This window comes from Arvicanthis niloticus, chromosome 19, assembly GCF_011762505.2.
Source record: "Arvicanthis niloticus isolate mArvNil1 chromosome 19, mArvNil1.pat.X, whole genome shotgun sequence".
Taxonomy (NCBI): Eukaryota; Metazoa; Chordata; class Mammalia; order Rodentia; family Muridae; genus Arvicanthis; species Arvicanthis niloticus.
The window spans coordinates 39,268,182-39,283,828 of record NC_047676.1 but is presented as its reverse complement, the minus strand read 5'-3'; the positions used below and the strand labels follow the sequence as shown (position 1 = coordinate 39,283,828).

At 38.8% G+C, this 15,647-nt stretch overlaps 1 protein-coding gene across 2 annotated transcripts in view; it reads right to left on the bottom strand.

The window, feature by feature from the left end:
- Itga2 (integrin subunit alpha 2) overlaps positions 1–15,647 on the bottom strand; it is a 96,826-nt gene that overhangs the window by 64,377 nt on the left and 16,802 nt on the right. The window contains exon 2 of one of the 2 annotated variants that reach the window (XM_034523542.2): positions 3,187–3,304. The exons of the other annotated variant lie outside the window; for it this stretch is intronic. Coding sequence (XP_034379433.1) covers positions 3,187–3,304 — 118 coding nt within the window. The remainder of the gene's footprint in view (positions 1–3,186; positions 3,305–15,647) is intronic. 2 annotated transcript variants of the gene reach the window in all.

Below are 15,647 nucleotides of genomic sequence, written 5' to 3'. Positions count from 1 at the left end.
ATGGCTTTAGATAAGGATTAAAGGAAAGCAATGCATGATCCTTAGCTAAAAGTTACACCTTACCAGAAAGTTCAACATTGGTATCCAAGGCCCTAACCTGGCCAATTATAGAGCAGAGCCTTGCTTCTCAATAGCCATTGTCTCACTCTTACAGTAAATGTTATGGGAAGGCCAAGGCAGGGTTTAGATAACTGAATATCTGATATTCCTGGTTTTGACATCATCCGATCAGCTCCAGAATATCAGTGTAATCTGCTGACACCAAAGCCTTTTAACAATGTGAATTTGTATCTATTGAGAGAAGCCACCGGGATGACTCTCTTTCCCAGGATTCTATCTGTTCTGTCCCTGTCAGCTCTTCGTCATTTTAGTCTTATTTAAGTTTAGACTGCCACACAGTCAGTGGGTGAGTTCCTCTCCAATCAAACAGACGTACCATCCCTAATAACATCAATTACAGATGGGGGCTTTTTCTCTTAGACTTATTCTGCCCCAGAAAAGCTGATACGGAAAACAAAACACCCACCTCAAACTCAATGCCAGACTGTTCTTTGCCAGTAGACTACAGGCATTCATGTGGAGCTCTGCATTAGTTCATGTATGTTATTTTTTAAATTGCATATTTTATTTATTTACATTTCAAATGTTATCCCCTTTCCAGGTTTCCCCTCTGCAGACCTCCTATCCCATCCCACCTTACCCTGCTTCTGTGAGGGTGCTCCCCCACCCACCTATCCACTCCTGCCTCACCACCCTAGCGTTCCTCTACACTGGGGTATAAGCCTTCAGAGAAGCAAGGACCGCTCCTTCTGTTGATGCTGGATAAAGTTCCTTCAGTTCCTCCAGTCTTCCTCTAACTCCTCCACTGAGGTCCCTGTGCTCAGTCCGATGGTTGGCTGTGTAGCTCATACATCTTAAATTTCTCTCAAATAGTTAACTTCATAGGCAATCTGTGGTGAATCACTTGAAAGTTGGCCTTTCATTAAGTCACTTAATAAATGGTTATTCTTTAACATTTTTTAAGATATATTTTAGTTATGTGTTTATATGTGTGTGGAAATGGGTGCATGTGAATGAAGGTGTCAGATACTCCTGGAGTTGGACTTACATGCCATTGATAATCAATCATCTTCTATAGGTACTGGAAACAAAACTCTTCTTTTGAAGAGAAGTATATGCTCTTAATTTTGGAGACATCTCTCCATTCCTCCAAAATAATTATGGATTCTTTGGAGAGCAGACCCAATCTTGGTATCCATCACCAAAGTAATGAACTATATCCTAAGGTATAAAACCAGCCAGTATCACCTTTATAGCTTGCTTTCCTCTCCATGGTAATCAAAGAAAAAGTGATAATGGGTAGGACTTCAGTTCTCTCCGGTATGCCAGATGATTGCAGATGATTGCAGTAACTGCTAGGCTTTGTACGTCTAGCCTGACTCTCCTCTCTCAGATTGACAAACTACTTCCTGTTTTAAGCAGTTGTTTTCTGGATCTTCTCACAGTTAAGTTGTCCAGTATCTTCTCCCGCCCACCTGTCTCCATCACTTTAACCCTAGCTCAATTTTGCTTCCTCTAAGTGCCTTCTATATGAACAATGATAGCTCTATTTTGTTTCTTCATCAGACAAATATAAAAAGGCCCCAATGTAGGAACAACATGGACTTAACATGGTTTTTTTTTAAAAAAAAAAATTCAATGGATTAGAGAATTAAACATAAGTTTAACCATATGAAGGGTAGACATAGTGGTTCGTATGTGAGAGAGTCACCAGAAGTCCATGTCATTGTTTGAAAACATCCAGAAGGTAAGGATGAGGACCTAAAGCTCCAGACTGAGTGGGTTGAGGTTAAGTCTTTGTGCCACAACAGAGGTAAGATTCCAAAAGTCTGTCCGCAAATAGGTGCTAAATTGGGCAGAGGTGAAACTTGTTTTCATCAACATTATTTTCAGAGCTATCTGATTTTCTCAAGTTTTTCCTATTACTTTTACAGCAATATATATATATATATATATATATATATATATATATATATCCATTCCCAGTTTGTTAAAAGTAGTCATTTTTTCACCATAGAATAAATCTCCGGTTTGTAAATGTAATCCTTTGTATTAAAAGTCTTCAGTACTGTTCTGGCACAGAACAGTAAGGTACTGTTTTATGTCAACTTGACACAAGCTAGAGTTATCTGAAAGAAGGAAACCTCAATTGAGAAAAATCTACCTGTAAGATCCAGTTGCAGGGCTTTTTCTTAATTAGTGGTTGGTGCTATCCCTGGGCTGGTGGTCCTGGGTTCTATAAAAAAGCAGGCTAAGCAAACCATCATGAGCAAGCCAGTAAGCAGCACCCCTCCATGGCCTCTACATCACCTCCTGCTTCAGGTTCCTGCCCTGCTTAAATTCCTGCCCCGATTTCCTTTGATGATGAACCGAGATGTGAAAATAGAAGCTGAATAAGCCTTTCCTTCCCAACTTGCTTTCAGTCGTGATGTTTTATCACAGCAATAGTAATCATAAGCAAGACACGTACTTTATGTCATAACACAGTGAATGAAGGCAATTTTGTATGTTTTCTATGGATGTATCTAAGGACTCTTGCTACCCAGGACACTGAAAGCTGACTCCGAGCACAGTGGGCAAAGCCCCGATGGAGGAGGCTATTTAGGAAGTTGTTCTGCACTCCAGAAAGGACATCAAAACAACATCAGCTAGATGATTAATTTTAAAGCTCAAGGAAGATTAGTTCGAAGGTTAAGGAATGAAGGCAACATTCATCTTTTTTTTTTTAATCTATCACACTAATCAACACTCTTATCATCAGTAAACTTTAGAGAAAAATTTCTAGCTGGGCTTTCTCCCTACAGAAAAGTACCATTATAGTATTACATTAGTTATCAGTCTACAGTTATCAACTCTTAAAGAAAATGATCTTTCTAAAAAGCAAACATAAGAACCAAAGAACTAAGTGCTCTTTAAGTCCTCTCAACTCACCTTGGAGACAGAGGCATATCTATATCTATGGGTTCTGGGCCAGTCAACGTTACACAGTGAGACTGTCTAAGAATGATTTTTAAAGCACTGTCTATTAACAGAATATTCATTCCTCTGTTTGGATAAACAAATCGATTCCAATATTTCATTTATACAATATTTTAATTGAAACAATGAAGAAGAGAATAGTCTTACCAGTTGCCTTGTGGGTTTGTAAGCTGCTGCACTGAATACCCAAACTGTTCACTTGAAGGCCCAGAAAATACTTTCAGTCCTGGGAGGCCAACATTGTATGCCAGACAACTCAAAGTACCTATTCGAGAATTGAAAACATAGTCCATATTTATAATTTTTAACGTAAGTGCACATTATATTTGTTAAAGATGATGTTTTTTTTTTTTTAAAAAGAAAACAACCTCGTTTGACATGATAACTAGTCTTTTTGTTAGTGTTGATAAAAAATAATAGGTCCTTCATCTAAAGTACTTATGTGTGCTCTGGCACTGATCTAGATACCCGTATGCATAATTCATTGTCTTAACCTTCCTCATAGAAGCCCCAGGGGACAGTCACCAATGGTAACTTCACTTCACAGAGATTTTTGAGGTTCCAGGTGGGTCTCTCTTGTTGAGTTGAAAGGGAAGACTTGAGATTTGATCAAGACACTGAGCTTTTAAACGATGTACTATTTCTAAGATTTACAGAGTAGTTTAAATTTTATTTGTTTTTCCTTACAGAGCAAGACTCTAAGCGACTCATGCACGGGGACTGAAGGGTGACCTGCCTGTTCTTGACATGGTTTTCATGTGAAATGCCTGTTAAAAACACTGTGATGAGGAGGGAGGAAAATCATAGTCCAGGAAATCAGTATCATTTTTCCTTTCAGAAAATGATACTGCGTAGGATAAAAGGTTAAGGGGATGGTGCATTACTTTTTTTTTTTTTTTATTTCAGTGGAAACTGCCAAAAACACTTTTGTCTTTTGATTTGTCTTCCTTAATGATCAATAAATGACAGTCATGAAAAATAGAACAAGTACAAAGAAGACAATGGATAGGCTTTGTTTGTTTGTTTGTTGTTTCTATTGGCAAGGAGGAGAAGAGTAGGGTTAACTCCCTCTGCACTGACAGCATTAATGCTTGGGTCCTTCATGCTACAGAAGCAGGGCTTTGTGAAGTCAGTGTGGTTTTAGCATTTATCTTTATAGAGCCTGGACTCATTAAACTTACTTCACAGCACCTGTACCCCGTGCTTTCCCAAAGGAAGGTTTTACTTTGTGGGCACCCTGCGGCTGCATGGTGTTTTAAAAATCTGTTGTTCTAGGCACAGGATGCCTGGCCCGGATGAAATGGCTTCTTTTTACCACTGTGCTTCCGAACTTATGGGAGGAGACTCTACAGTCTGCTCCCAAGGAAAAATGAAGTCAGCGATGAAGCTTTGGGAACTTGAAGTAGTCAATGTGCCTTTTCAAGTGCCAAAAATACTCCACTGGGCGTTTGCTCACTCAGAAAAAGCCCAGCTCATTATTTCTTAGAAATATAAGCTTGCCAGGATGAAAAGGGCAAATATTAATTTTGAAATACTCTGTGACATAATCTGCACAGCTCAGCATTTGCAGATCTAACATGTAACTTCTGTCTCTTCATAGACACCACTGTTCCTCTTTACTGAGGAAACACAATGCCAAAGAAATTAAACAGAATACTAAACATGGCATTTACAATGCTGATGTTTCTAATTCATACTTTGTCTTCACCCCGTGGTGCAGAACTTAGCAAATACTGATGGAATATTTGTCAGTTTTTAAATATATTATTTAAAGTGCGAAAAGGTGATGTCAAACTACTGTCACTTCAACATATCTAACACTGGAAAGAATGTATGTGGATATAAAATAATGCAACTCTACTAAATTAGGCTTTTGCAAATCGTGTATTTAAAGTAACATGCATTTCTAAGTGACAATTTTGAATACAAAATAAAGGGAGAAATAATAAAATCTAGAGTCCCAGTCCTCACATGTAAGTGCAATACTGTTTAAATATTTCCTCCCAACATTTTTCTCTCTATAGTTTAAGCCACTGGTCATCAGCAGCTGTAGAAGCAAGCTATGCATCAATATTCATATCCGGGGATGGTACAGCAATGACCAAGGCACAGGGACACTCTGAGGTCAGCAAACATTTCTATTTCCAGGAGAACAATGCTCAGGGTCCAGTGGGATATTCTGTTCTCACAGACTACAAACCCAATGCCTAAGGACCAACACTCCCTTGTGTTATATAACTGAACCACAGAAGTTCTGTGGTAGTAATCATAGTTTAGTGTTTTATATTATTTCTTAGGTGATGTAGGCAAACATACTGTGTGAATCGTAAGCACTTTAATGATTTCTAGCCATCTAAAGATTCCTTTTAAATAAATGTAGTTAAAATGGCTTAGACATTATAAACACTTGCTATTCTTGCAAAGGACCTGGATTGTTTTCAACACTCAAATAGTGTGGTTCACAATCATCTATAACTCCAGTTCCAGGGGATCTGACATTATTTTTCTGTCCTCTTCAGGGACACACAGCCACCCAAACCCCCTCTCCCCACCCACACACATGCTTAGGTACACGCACTATTAGATTTTTTTAAAATCATCATCAAAACTAAAGTGTTCAAAATGTCCAAAATAAAAGGTTTGAGGATGTAAACTTTAGCACATTAAGTAATGGACTTTGACACTGCTATTTAAAAAGAGTAATTGTGAAGACTGTAGGCTAGAATGGAAATGTTCAATGAAAAATACGGCGCAAAATGTTCAGTGAAAAATGTCCTAAAAGTCTACACAATATTAATATAGCAGATAATAGAACTGTAAACTAAGTTGTCTATTTTCTAAGTTTCTTGCAGTGCATCGTGATGTTTTGGACATAAGTAAAGATAAGGTTAAAACAAGGCAACTATTTTCCTTCCTACCCTATCCCAGCAAAGTGACACACACGAAGAGTTTTCTTCAGCCTCCTGTGCCTCATCCAATCTTCTCACCCTCGTACATATCATGAATAAAATGTAAAGGGCAATTCTAGTGGATAACATTAATTCTTCATCCTATGTAGGATCGAAGAATCAGATTCCTTCCAATAAATGTCTTTATATTTAAAAGACAATAGTTATAAATGCTTTTCAGATCTTAAAAGTCTATATGACAATTCTTTAGAAATCTATGTGATATTGCTCTGTGAAAACTTAGTTGTTTCCATATGACCCATGACTTACTCTAGTCACAGCTGTCCACAACAAAAAAACTGATGGGGCTTGTTTACATACATGCTTACAAGCAGACTTCATTATCTCATTTGAACAAGCTTTCTATTTAGTCAATAAACACTTCTCAAATGCTTACTACACAGGTCGTTGCACTCTTAGTATAAGATGGTGTCTTAGCTATTTTTCCATGGCAGTGAAGAGACACTATGACTAAAGCAGCTTATAAAAGGAAGCATTCGATTTGGGGCTTGTACACACTCTCAAAGGGTGAGTCCATAACCATCACATGGGGGAGCATGGTGGCAGACAGGCAGGCATGGTGCTGGGGCAATAGCTAAGAGCTTATATCTGATCCAGTAAGTCTACACCTCTCAATCCTTCCTCAAACAGTTCTACCTACTAGGCATTCAAATACATGAGTTATTCTCATTTAAAACACCACAGGTGAGGACAGTGAAATTCTATCTCCTTTCTAAGTTACTCACAGAAGGGCTGGGCTGGACATAAATAACATCACAGGTGATGCTATGCACATGTGACATATCTCTGCTCCTGAAAAACAGCTGCAGCTTCTGCCAATCAGAGCTCTCAGGAGTGAAGAGCTAGGCTCGCCTTCCTAAAACAGTGGTATTCTGCACCCATAGATCTGGAAATGAGGCCTTTCATCCTACATGTTGTTGATACTTCTTTGCAGGAATGGACTAAAGTGAATCTGATAACTCAGTGTTCAGCCCAGCTTGTTGATCTGAGTTATATTCCATAACTTAGATAATTGGAGACGAGTCATGATGTAAAGGATGACAGTATTGGGAGTCAGAAAAACAGAGATTTAACATCTGCTGTGCTGTGTGTAGTGGCAAGTTTCTTACCTTCTTAAAGGCTCAAAGTTTTCATCTCTGAACATGGATTCTTTAAGTCTTCTTCCATGTATAGGAATGCTACTAATTAATATGCTTTCTCATAATACAAAATACTTGGGGATGCTTAATATATATGAATTTCTTATTTTATGTTTTGTGGCCCTTAGATAATTGCCTCCTTATTTAAATGATCAATTATATTTCCAAGCTGAATTTGTTTAAAGCAAATTTTTGAAAGCTTTTACAGAACACTTCACCGACTTCAGGTATTTTCATGGTTAGTGTTAATTGTCAGCTTGACAGGCTCTGGAGTCAACTAGAAGAAAGGTGAGGGATTATTTATTCTCTAGGCATGCCTGTGAGGGACCGTCATGATTAGATTAATATGGGGAGTTGATTAGTTAATGTGGGAAGATTCATCTTAATTGTGGTGGTGGGGCTGATCACTGAGCAAGGGGCCCAGACTGTATAAAAAGGAGACAGGGAGCTGGGCACAAGCATTTATCAGTTTCTGTTTCCTGAATGTAGATCTGATGTGACCATGTGCTTTTAGCTCCTGCCGCCATGATTGACTGCACCCTCGAACTGGTACCTGAAACAAAGTCTTCTTTTCTTGAGTTGTTTCTGTCAGGGTATGCTATGGCAGGAAGGAGTTAATCCCTCATGAATAGAGTCAATTTTAAATACAGCTTCATGTTTTATTTTTTTAAAGATTTTTTTTTTAATTGTGTGCATGTACATGCATGGAGATTAGAAGAGGCCATGGTTCCCTTGGGGTTGGAGTGATAGGTGGTCATTAACCACCAGGCATAGATATTGGTAATGGAACTCCTGCCCTCTGCAAGAGAGGTACATGTTCTAATAATATATAGCAATATATTATATATAATATAATCATTATAGTATATAAAATATTATATAGCATATTATTTTATTTTACAGTGTATATCTGTACTGGAAGCCTGAAATAAAGTTTTTCTTGAGTTGTTTCTCTCAAGGTATGTTATTGCAGTAGTGGGTAAAGAAAATAAGCAGTAAATACCTCAAGAATAGAGTTAATTTTGAATATAGTTTCATGGTTTTTTCTTTAGGACTTCATATATATGTAATTTTATATATTTATATCATGTTTTTATTATATACATTTTACATATTTGTATATTTATATTATATTTAACATTACATATAAATTATACATTTATATATTTATAGTATATAATATATAATATATAAATTATACATATGTTATATATAAATTATATAAAATATATTAAAGAATTACATATTAAATATATTGAATATATCATATGAATCTTAAATAAACTATATTATATGTAATATAATATATTATTATAAATTATAATAATATAACATAATATAATATACAAATACTTTAATAAAAAACTCTTTATTGTACTCTAAAAAATTATTCCACTATATTTTGATTGTACTCCAGTCACATTTTTGCTGGATTCAGTGATGACACTTGGAAATTCTGCTCTTCGACTTTACATCCAAAGTCATGAGACTGTGTTCTCAGCCTTGGAGACCCTGACACCTAGATCTGAGTAGGTCTTGTTCTAAGATTCTTCCTTCTCCTGGCTTTCCTGGTGTCAGCGACCCTTCCTCCATTACCATCCCTCTCTCACCTCTCCTTTATGGATGCATCATCACTGTTTTCAATCTTAAAGTTATTTTAAACAATATCACATGTGTTATGTGTTTTTAAATATCAACGCTGGGGATGAAGGGATTTCTCTGTGGTTAGGAATTACTATTCTTGCAGAAGACCCAAGTTCAGTTCCCGGCATCCACAAAATCCCTGTGTTGATAGTTCCTGGAAATCTGAGGCCCGTTTCCGGTGTCTGAGGATGCCTGCTTGCACATGGTGTTCATAAACTCACACGGGCAAACACATTGACACAAATAAAAACTATAACATATCAATGCTACAACTAATTGCTATTTAATGGAGGAACATTTATATAGCTTATGGAAGCAGCATCTTTGTTTAGGAGACTTCCTGATTAACTGCTGGGGAAACAGAAGTTGTAGAACAGTGATTACAGAAGCAGAGCTAGTGAGGAGACAAGACACAGGGCTGTGGAGTGGGTGAGAGAGATGCAGAAGGAAGAGAAAGAGAGGGCAGCAATGGGGGGAGATGGGAGAAATTGTATAGAAAGACAGATGTCGCACACTGGAGCTTAGCGTGGACCTTTACCTTCGCCCGCCTTTTACCTTACGTGGCTACACACAAAGATTTTGATTTTAGTCAAGATAAATCAACTAGCAGAGGATTGGTGTTGGAGGAGACAGCCTCTCTGGGTCTCTAGTCCTTATGTGCATAGCCTATGGATATGTTCATTTCCTGTGGCCACAGCAGAAGATTAACACAAAGCCAGTGGCTTAAAACAACAGAATTGTGTTCTGTAAAATATCGGCAGGTGTCAGCAGCCTGTGAGCCTTCTTGGGGCTCCAGTGAAGAATTTATTATTTCCTGCCTCTTTTAGCTTCTGGGGACTAACAAACAGTACACTTCAACTGTTGCCGGAATTGCTCTCATCTGTCATGATGTTGTTGAAACTCTTTATCTCTATCCCATCTGCCTTTGCATCACTCTTCTATGGACACTTAGTGCTGGGCTTGGGTCCTTCCAAGTAAGAAAGGATGCTTTGTTTTAAGAGCCATCACTTAATTGCATATGCAGAAGCCTTTTACCAAATAAGGTAGCACTCACCAGTTCTAGTGGTTAGGACATAAACACTTTTTTAATGTCACCCAGGAGTGACCAGTAAGTCTATTATGCTCTCTCACCAGCCTCCCTGCCAAGTCACACCCATGCTTCATGAAAAACACCTCATACTTCTGGAAAAGTTCTAACCCATTCTACACTAACGCTAGGCCCCAGATCTCACCTATTATCAGCCCACAGTCCCAAATTTATCATCCAAATCAGATATGAGTGATGTTTCCATATTGTGTTTTAGAACAAGTTATCTACTTCCAAGATACAACAGTGGGGCAAAACCAGGAAAATCGATTCCAGAAAGCAGAAATCAGAATAAAGGAGTCACTAGTTTCAAACAAGTTTGACTTTAGGAGTGAAGTTTTCATTAGATCTCGAGTTTGAGAGTAATTCTGTTACTCATGGTTCTGCCACATGAACTATTGGCATTACAGGCCTTGATACCCACAGCAATGCTCTTTGGACCCCATTTAAAATGGTAGCATTTCTACTGGCACAATATCCTTACAAATCTTGTAAGCCTATAATACTCATTGCAGGGATACGTGCCAATAGGTAAACAATCATTACGAGTTCTTTCCTAGGTAACATCCTTTATGTTGGATAACCTGACTGGAGAGATGGTTGAGGGCTCATGAATTATATCTTAGTCTGTTTTAGCAAAACTATGTCTAGCCAAACATTGGCCTTCTTGCTAGGTATGCTTTCGGGATGGTGAAATTCATAATATTGCTTTGCTTGGACACCTATTTCCAAGCCTGGGAGTTTCTTTTTCATAGTTCTGAAGGCTGGAAGTCTGACAGCGGGGTGCTGACATGGCTAGGTTATAGCAAGAGCCTCTTCTAGCTTGTAGATGGCTGAATTCTTGTTCTTTCTGTTTCACTACAGAAAGAGAACAAGCTAGATGTCTTGTCTCTGTGTAAGGACACCAGTTCCTCTAGTGTCCTTTGACACTGAGGCCTCTAGTATAGCAACCTAAATACCTCCCACAGGCCCACCTTCCACCATACACACAATGTACAACACTCACCACACACCATACACCTAAACACACACACACATGCTCACACACATGCTATCACACACATGCCTACACACATGCTATTACACAAACACACACAATTTCAATACAGAAAACACAGAGGGATACACAACTCTGAAGGTTTTGTTTTGCAGTCTGCTTAGGTTCAGAATTCCCTGGATGATCAAGGATGATGATTCTTAGTTCTTTTTCAACTTGTCTCTTCTTTTCACAGCTGCTATGGTTACCAAGGAAAAGACATTCAACATTTTTTTCAAGTTACAATATAAAGACTCACTTGTCAGTTAAGACAATTGTCTTAGGTTTTCTATCGTTGCAACAAAACAATTGTCTTAGGGTTTCTATTGCTGAGATAGACAAAAGCAACTTGGGGAGGAAAGGGTTAATTTGCTTATACTCTCATATCATAGTTCATATGTAAAGGTAGTCAAGACAGGAACCTGGAAGCAGGGGCTAAGTGGAGACTTATTTTTTGAGGAGTTACCATTCAACTTAATAAAATTGGTCCAGTAAGAATACAACACCTTTGGTCTTTTTTTTTTTTTTTTTTTTTTTTTTTTTTTTACAGGGTTGGGCTTATAGTGAACTCATTGGTAGATAAATATATCCCCTTATGACAAAAAATAGGCTTGCAAACCATCGCAGAAAAAAAAAGCAACTTCACACGTTCATTGCCTCTTTCCTGTAGACAATACACTATACATGCAGATGTTCATCTAACGTTTTCCCCCAACTGCTATGAGACTAGTGGTAGTGGGTCAAGGGGAGCCAAGGCTAGGCTCTGAGTGGAAGCATCTTTTTTTCTCTGGTTCACAATTATTTGTTTGCGGTGAATGCATCATGTATTGGACAATTACTCTATGTTCACGTAAGGGAGTAGCATCACTCTCATAATCAGAAATAAACATCTAAACATATTATCCAAGCTCAGTAAACGCTGTGGGCTTCACTCAAAAGCCCTGCAGGGAAGCTTTAGCTCCCAATGTGAGTACAATTAGAGACTGACAGGATCTGCGAGGAAGTGACTAAACTGAAAGGGGCCATAACAGTGGAACTCTAATCCAACATGACCAGCATCTTCCCAAGATGAAGACATATCAAAGTTATTTCTCTCAGCACCTCTGTATGTACATACCCACGTCTGCACATGCACACAGACACACAAATGCATACATAAACACACCACATATACACACACATTCACATACCACATACACCGTATACATACACACACTATACACACACACACCACACATACACTCACAGCACACACACCATACACATACACACACCACACTCATATACACAATACACACACACACAACGAACACACCACATACCATGCACACCATGCACACATGTACACCACACACATATACACACGCACCCTATATACACCATACAAACCACACATACCATACAAACACACCATACCATGCACACCACATACACACACACACACACACACACACACACATCACACCACACCACACCACACCACACCACACCACACCACACACAAAGGAAGGGTCACAACATAACAAGAGAAGAGGATGGACGTCTTCAAGAGTCCCACCCACTACAGTACTTGTGCCCAAAGCATTTAGACTGCTGGCCTCTGAAACTATTAGAAAATGCATTTCTGTTATTTAAGCCACTTTGTCTTCAGTGTTTGTTATGCAGTGCTCCCAGATTAGTGAGGGGAAAGTCTAATTCTATCACAAAATTTCAGTTTATTGCTCTAGGTTTCAAAGACTCTATCCATATAGCCACACATATAAATATGGAGAAAGAGATAAATATGTCCCAGATGTTTTAAATGTTCATAATTTTTTGTAAAATATTCAAAGTGATGTGGTGTGTGTGTATGTGTATGAGAGAAAGGAAAGTGTGTGTGTGTGTGTGTGTGTGTGTGTGTGTGTGTGTGAGAGAGAGAGAGAGAGAGAGAGAGAGAGAGAGAGAGAGAGAGAGAGAGAGAGAGAGAGAATATTTAGGGGTTTAGAGAGGAGTAGCAAGGGAGGAGAAACTGCATCAACTCCGGGAGAATGGCTGCATGCACTAAGGGATTTCAAAGCCTTTTTAACATTTCAACAATTCAATTTCTAAGGCAAGAACCATCTCAAAAGTCATTCTGTAATTGTTTTGTGCATCCATTTACTGTGACTTGGTGCATCTGGCAAATTTGATAGATTTTCTTTATTTTCAAAAGGGATGCAGGAGGGCGAGTTGCATTTGGCAGACTTGCTGTCTCCTGAGTTGGAGATGGTGAAACAGTCTTATTGGCCCAAGAGTTGCTGGGAGAAATCCTTAAAAGTTCATCAAAGTTCGTTTTCAACTTCTCCCTAAATGCTTTCTATGTGGAAGAAAAACCCCTTTCCGGTCTGGTCTCTCTCCTTCCTCATGCCGTTGGCCAGCCAGGGCCTGTTTCTGAACTTGCTCATTGCAAAGTGTGCTTCACGCATTTGCAGGCAGTACATGGTGAACAGGTCAGAATTAAAATGAGCCCTGCTTGTTAAGGTGCTGCCCACGGGGAACTGCTCTAAGGTCTTTTTAAAAATAATTTTTCATACAATATATTCTGATCATACTTTCCTCTTCCATACCTCCTCCCAGACCCTCCTCACTTTCCCTCCTCCTTAACTCCACACCCTTTCTTTCTCTAAGGTCTTTTTTATTTAGTTATATTAAGATTATACTATAATTACATTTCTTCCTCCTCTCTCCTGCAAACCTTCCAATATAACCTTTCTGTTCTTTTTCAAGTTCATGGTATCTATTTTCCACTGTTATTGCATGTGCATATGTATATATGTGTATGTGCACAAATATATGTATATGAATATGTGTATATATGTATAAATACATATTATACATATATACACATACATATTCCTAAAAATATCTTCTGTCTGTATAATGTTACACACTGTGTGTGTGTGTGAATGTGTGTGTGTGGTGTGTATGTGTATGCTGTATGTGTATTGTGTATGTGTATAGGGTGTGTGTATGTGAGTATGTGGTGTGTTATGGTGTATGCATGTGGTATGTGTGGTGTGTGTGACTGTGTGTGAGTGCGTGTGCATATTTGTGTGAGTGTGTTTATGGTATGTGTGTATGATTGTGAGTGTGCGAGCATATGTGTGTGTGCGTGCGTGTGTGTGCGTGCGTGCGTGGTGTTTGTATGTTTTCAGGGCTGACTCTTTGGCACTGAACAATCAACCAATTGGTGTGCTCTTCTCTGGGAAAACAACTCTTGCTCTCCCATCTTTCTTCAGTTGCCTATGGTTCTTGGTGTAGTTTTGAGGCCTGGTGGGCTTTTCTCCATCTACCTTCACCTGCCCATTGGTACCATGCTTGTTGAGATCATATTTTGCATGCGGTCTTTCCTGACGATCTGAGCCTTCCTTCACACACCATTTTAGTAAGTTCTTCATAAGTCCTCAGTTTTCTCCAATAGCATCTTGTGAAGCAGTTTGTTTCAGGACTGCATGCCCAGTCATGCCTCTAGGACAGTGGTTCTCAACCTTCCTGATACCATGACTCTTTAAATAGTTGCTCTTGTTGCGGTGACCACAAGCCAAAAGATTATTTTTATTGATACTTCATAACCGTAATTTTGCTACTGCCAGGAATAGAATAGTAAATATCTATATTTCCTGATGGTCTTGGGTGACCACTGTGAAAGGGTCATTTAACCTCAAGGGGGTCGCGCAACCCACAGGTTGAGGACTGTTGCTCTAGGACCTCTCCTCGCACCCACCTAAAGCGCACACAGCTGAGATCCTGGCTCCGTCACACATCTGAACTCAATCTGCTCCCTTGTTTTCTGTGAGATTCTTTCCACAGAGCCTAATATTTGCTCTCACTGCCTCTCCACTATTTTCACACATCAACCTGGCGGAGATTCTTCCCCCACCACCTGTGGTAGACAGACTGTAGTGTTTCCTCTAGTGATCCCCACCTCCTGACATACATGCCTCCTTTAGGTCAAGGTAGGACCTTCAGATACACACACACACACACACACACACACACACGAAGATTAATAGCAAAAATAGAAGCAGCGTCACGGTTAATACCTGCCATCAATGTGAGGAGCAGAAAGGCAATTCTTCTTCAGGCAGGTGATCAAATAAGACCTATCTCTACACAACACCATGATTACACCCTTCTACAAAAGTTTGAAAAGGTCCCGGCGAAGCCATGTCCAGACTCTGGTCCCCCAGAATCTCGGTAAAATAAGTAATACAGAAACCATTCACAACAGATGGTCCCATTTCTAGGAAGCATTCTCTGTCTTCTTCATTATGTTTTATTTATTTATTCATAAGCAAATAAAATTTCTGTGTCATATGCCTTTATTGTCTGCCTAACCCACTGAAATGTATAATGAGACACATGATGTTTGGCAGGGATAGAAGCTTCTAAAATCTGAGGAAGGGAAATCCTTCAAGGAGACAAAATGATTTTGCTAGAAAAATTTATAGATAAAATATTTATTTGGAATGAGAAAAGCAACACTGGGGATATTTTCTAACACTGACAACAAAATCACGATTTTTTTGACCAGGTCTACAGTAACCTTTTTCCAGAATTTGTGGCTGCACATTTTTTAGTATGCCTTCAAATGACAGTTTTATATGATCATTGTTTAAAGACAGCAACATGATTCATTTCTTTTTTAGCATGGTGAAATTATACCATTTAAGTATGTCCCTTCCCTCTGTACATTTTTTAATGTCATGTAAAGG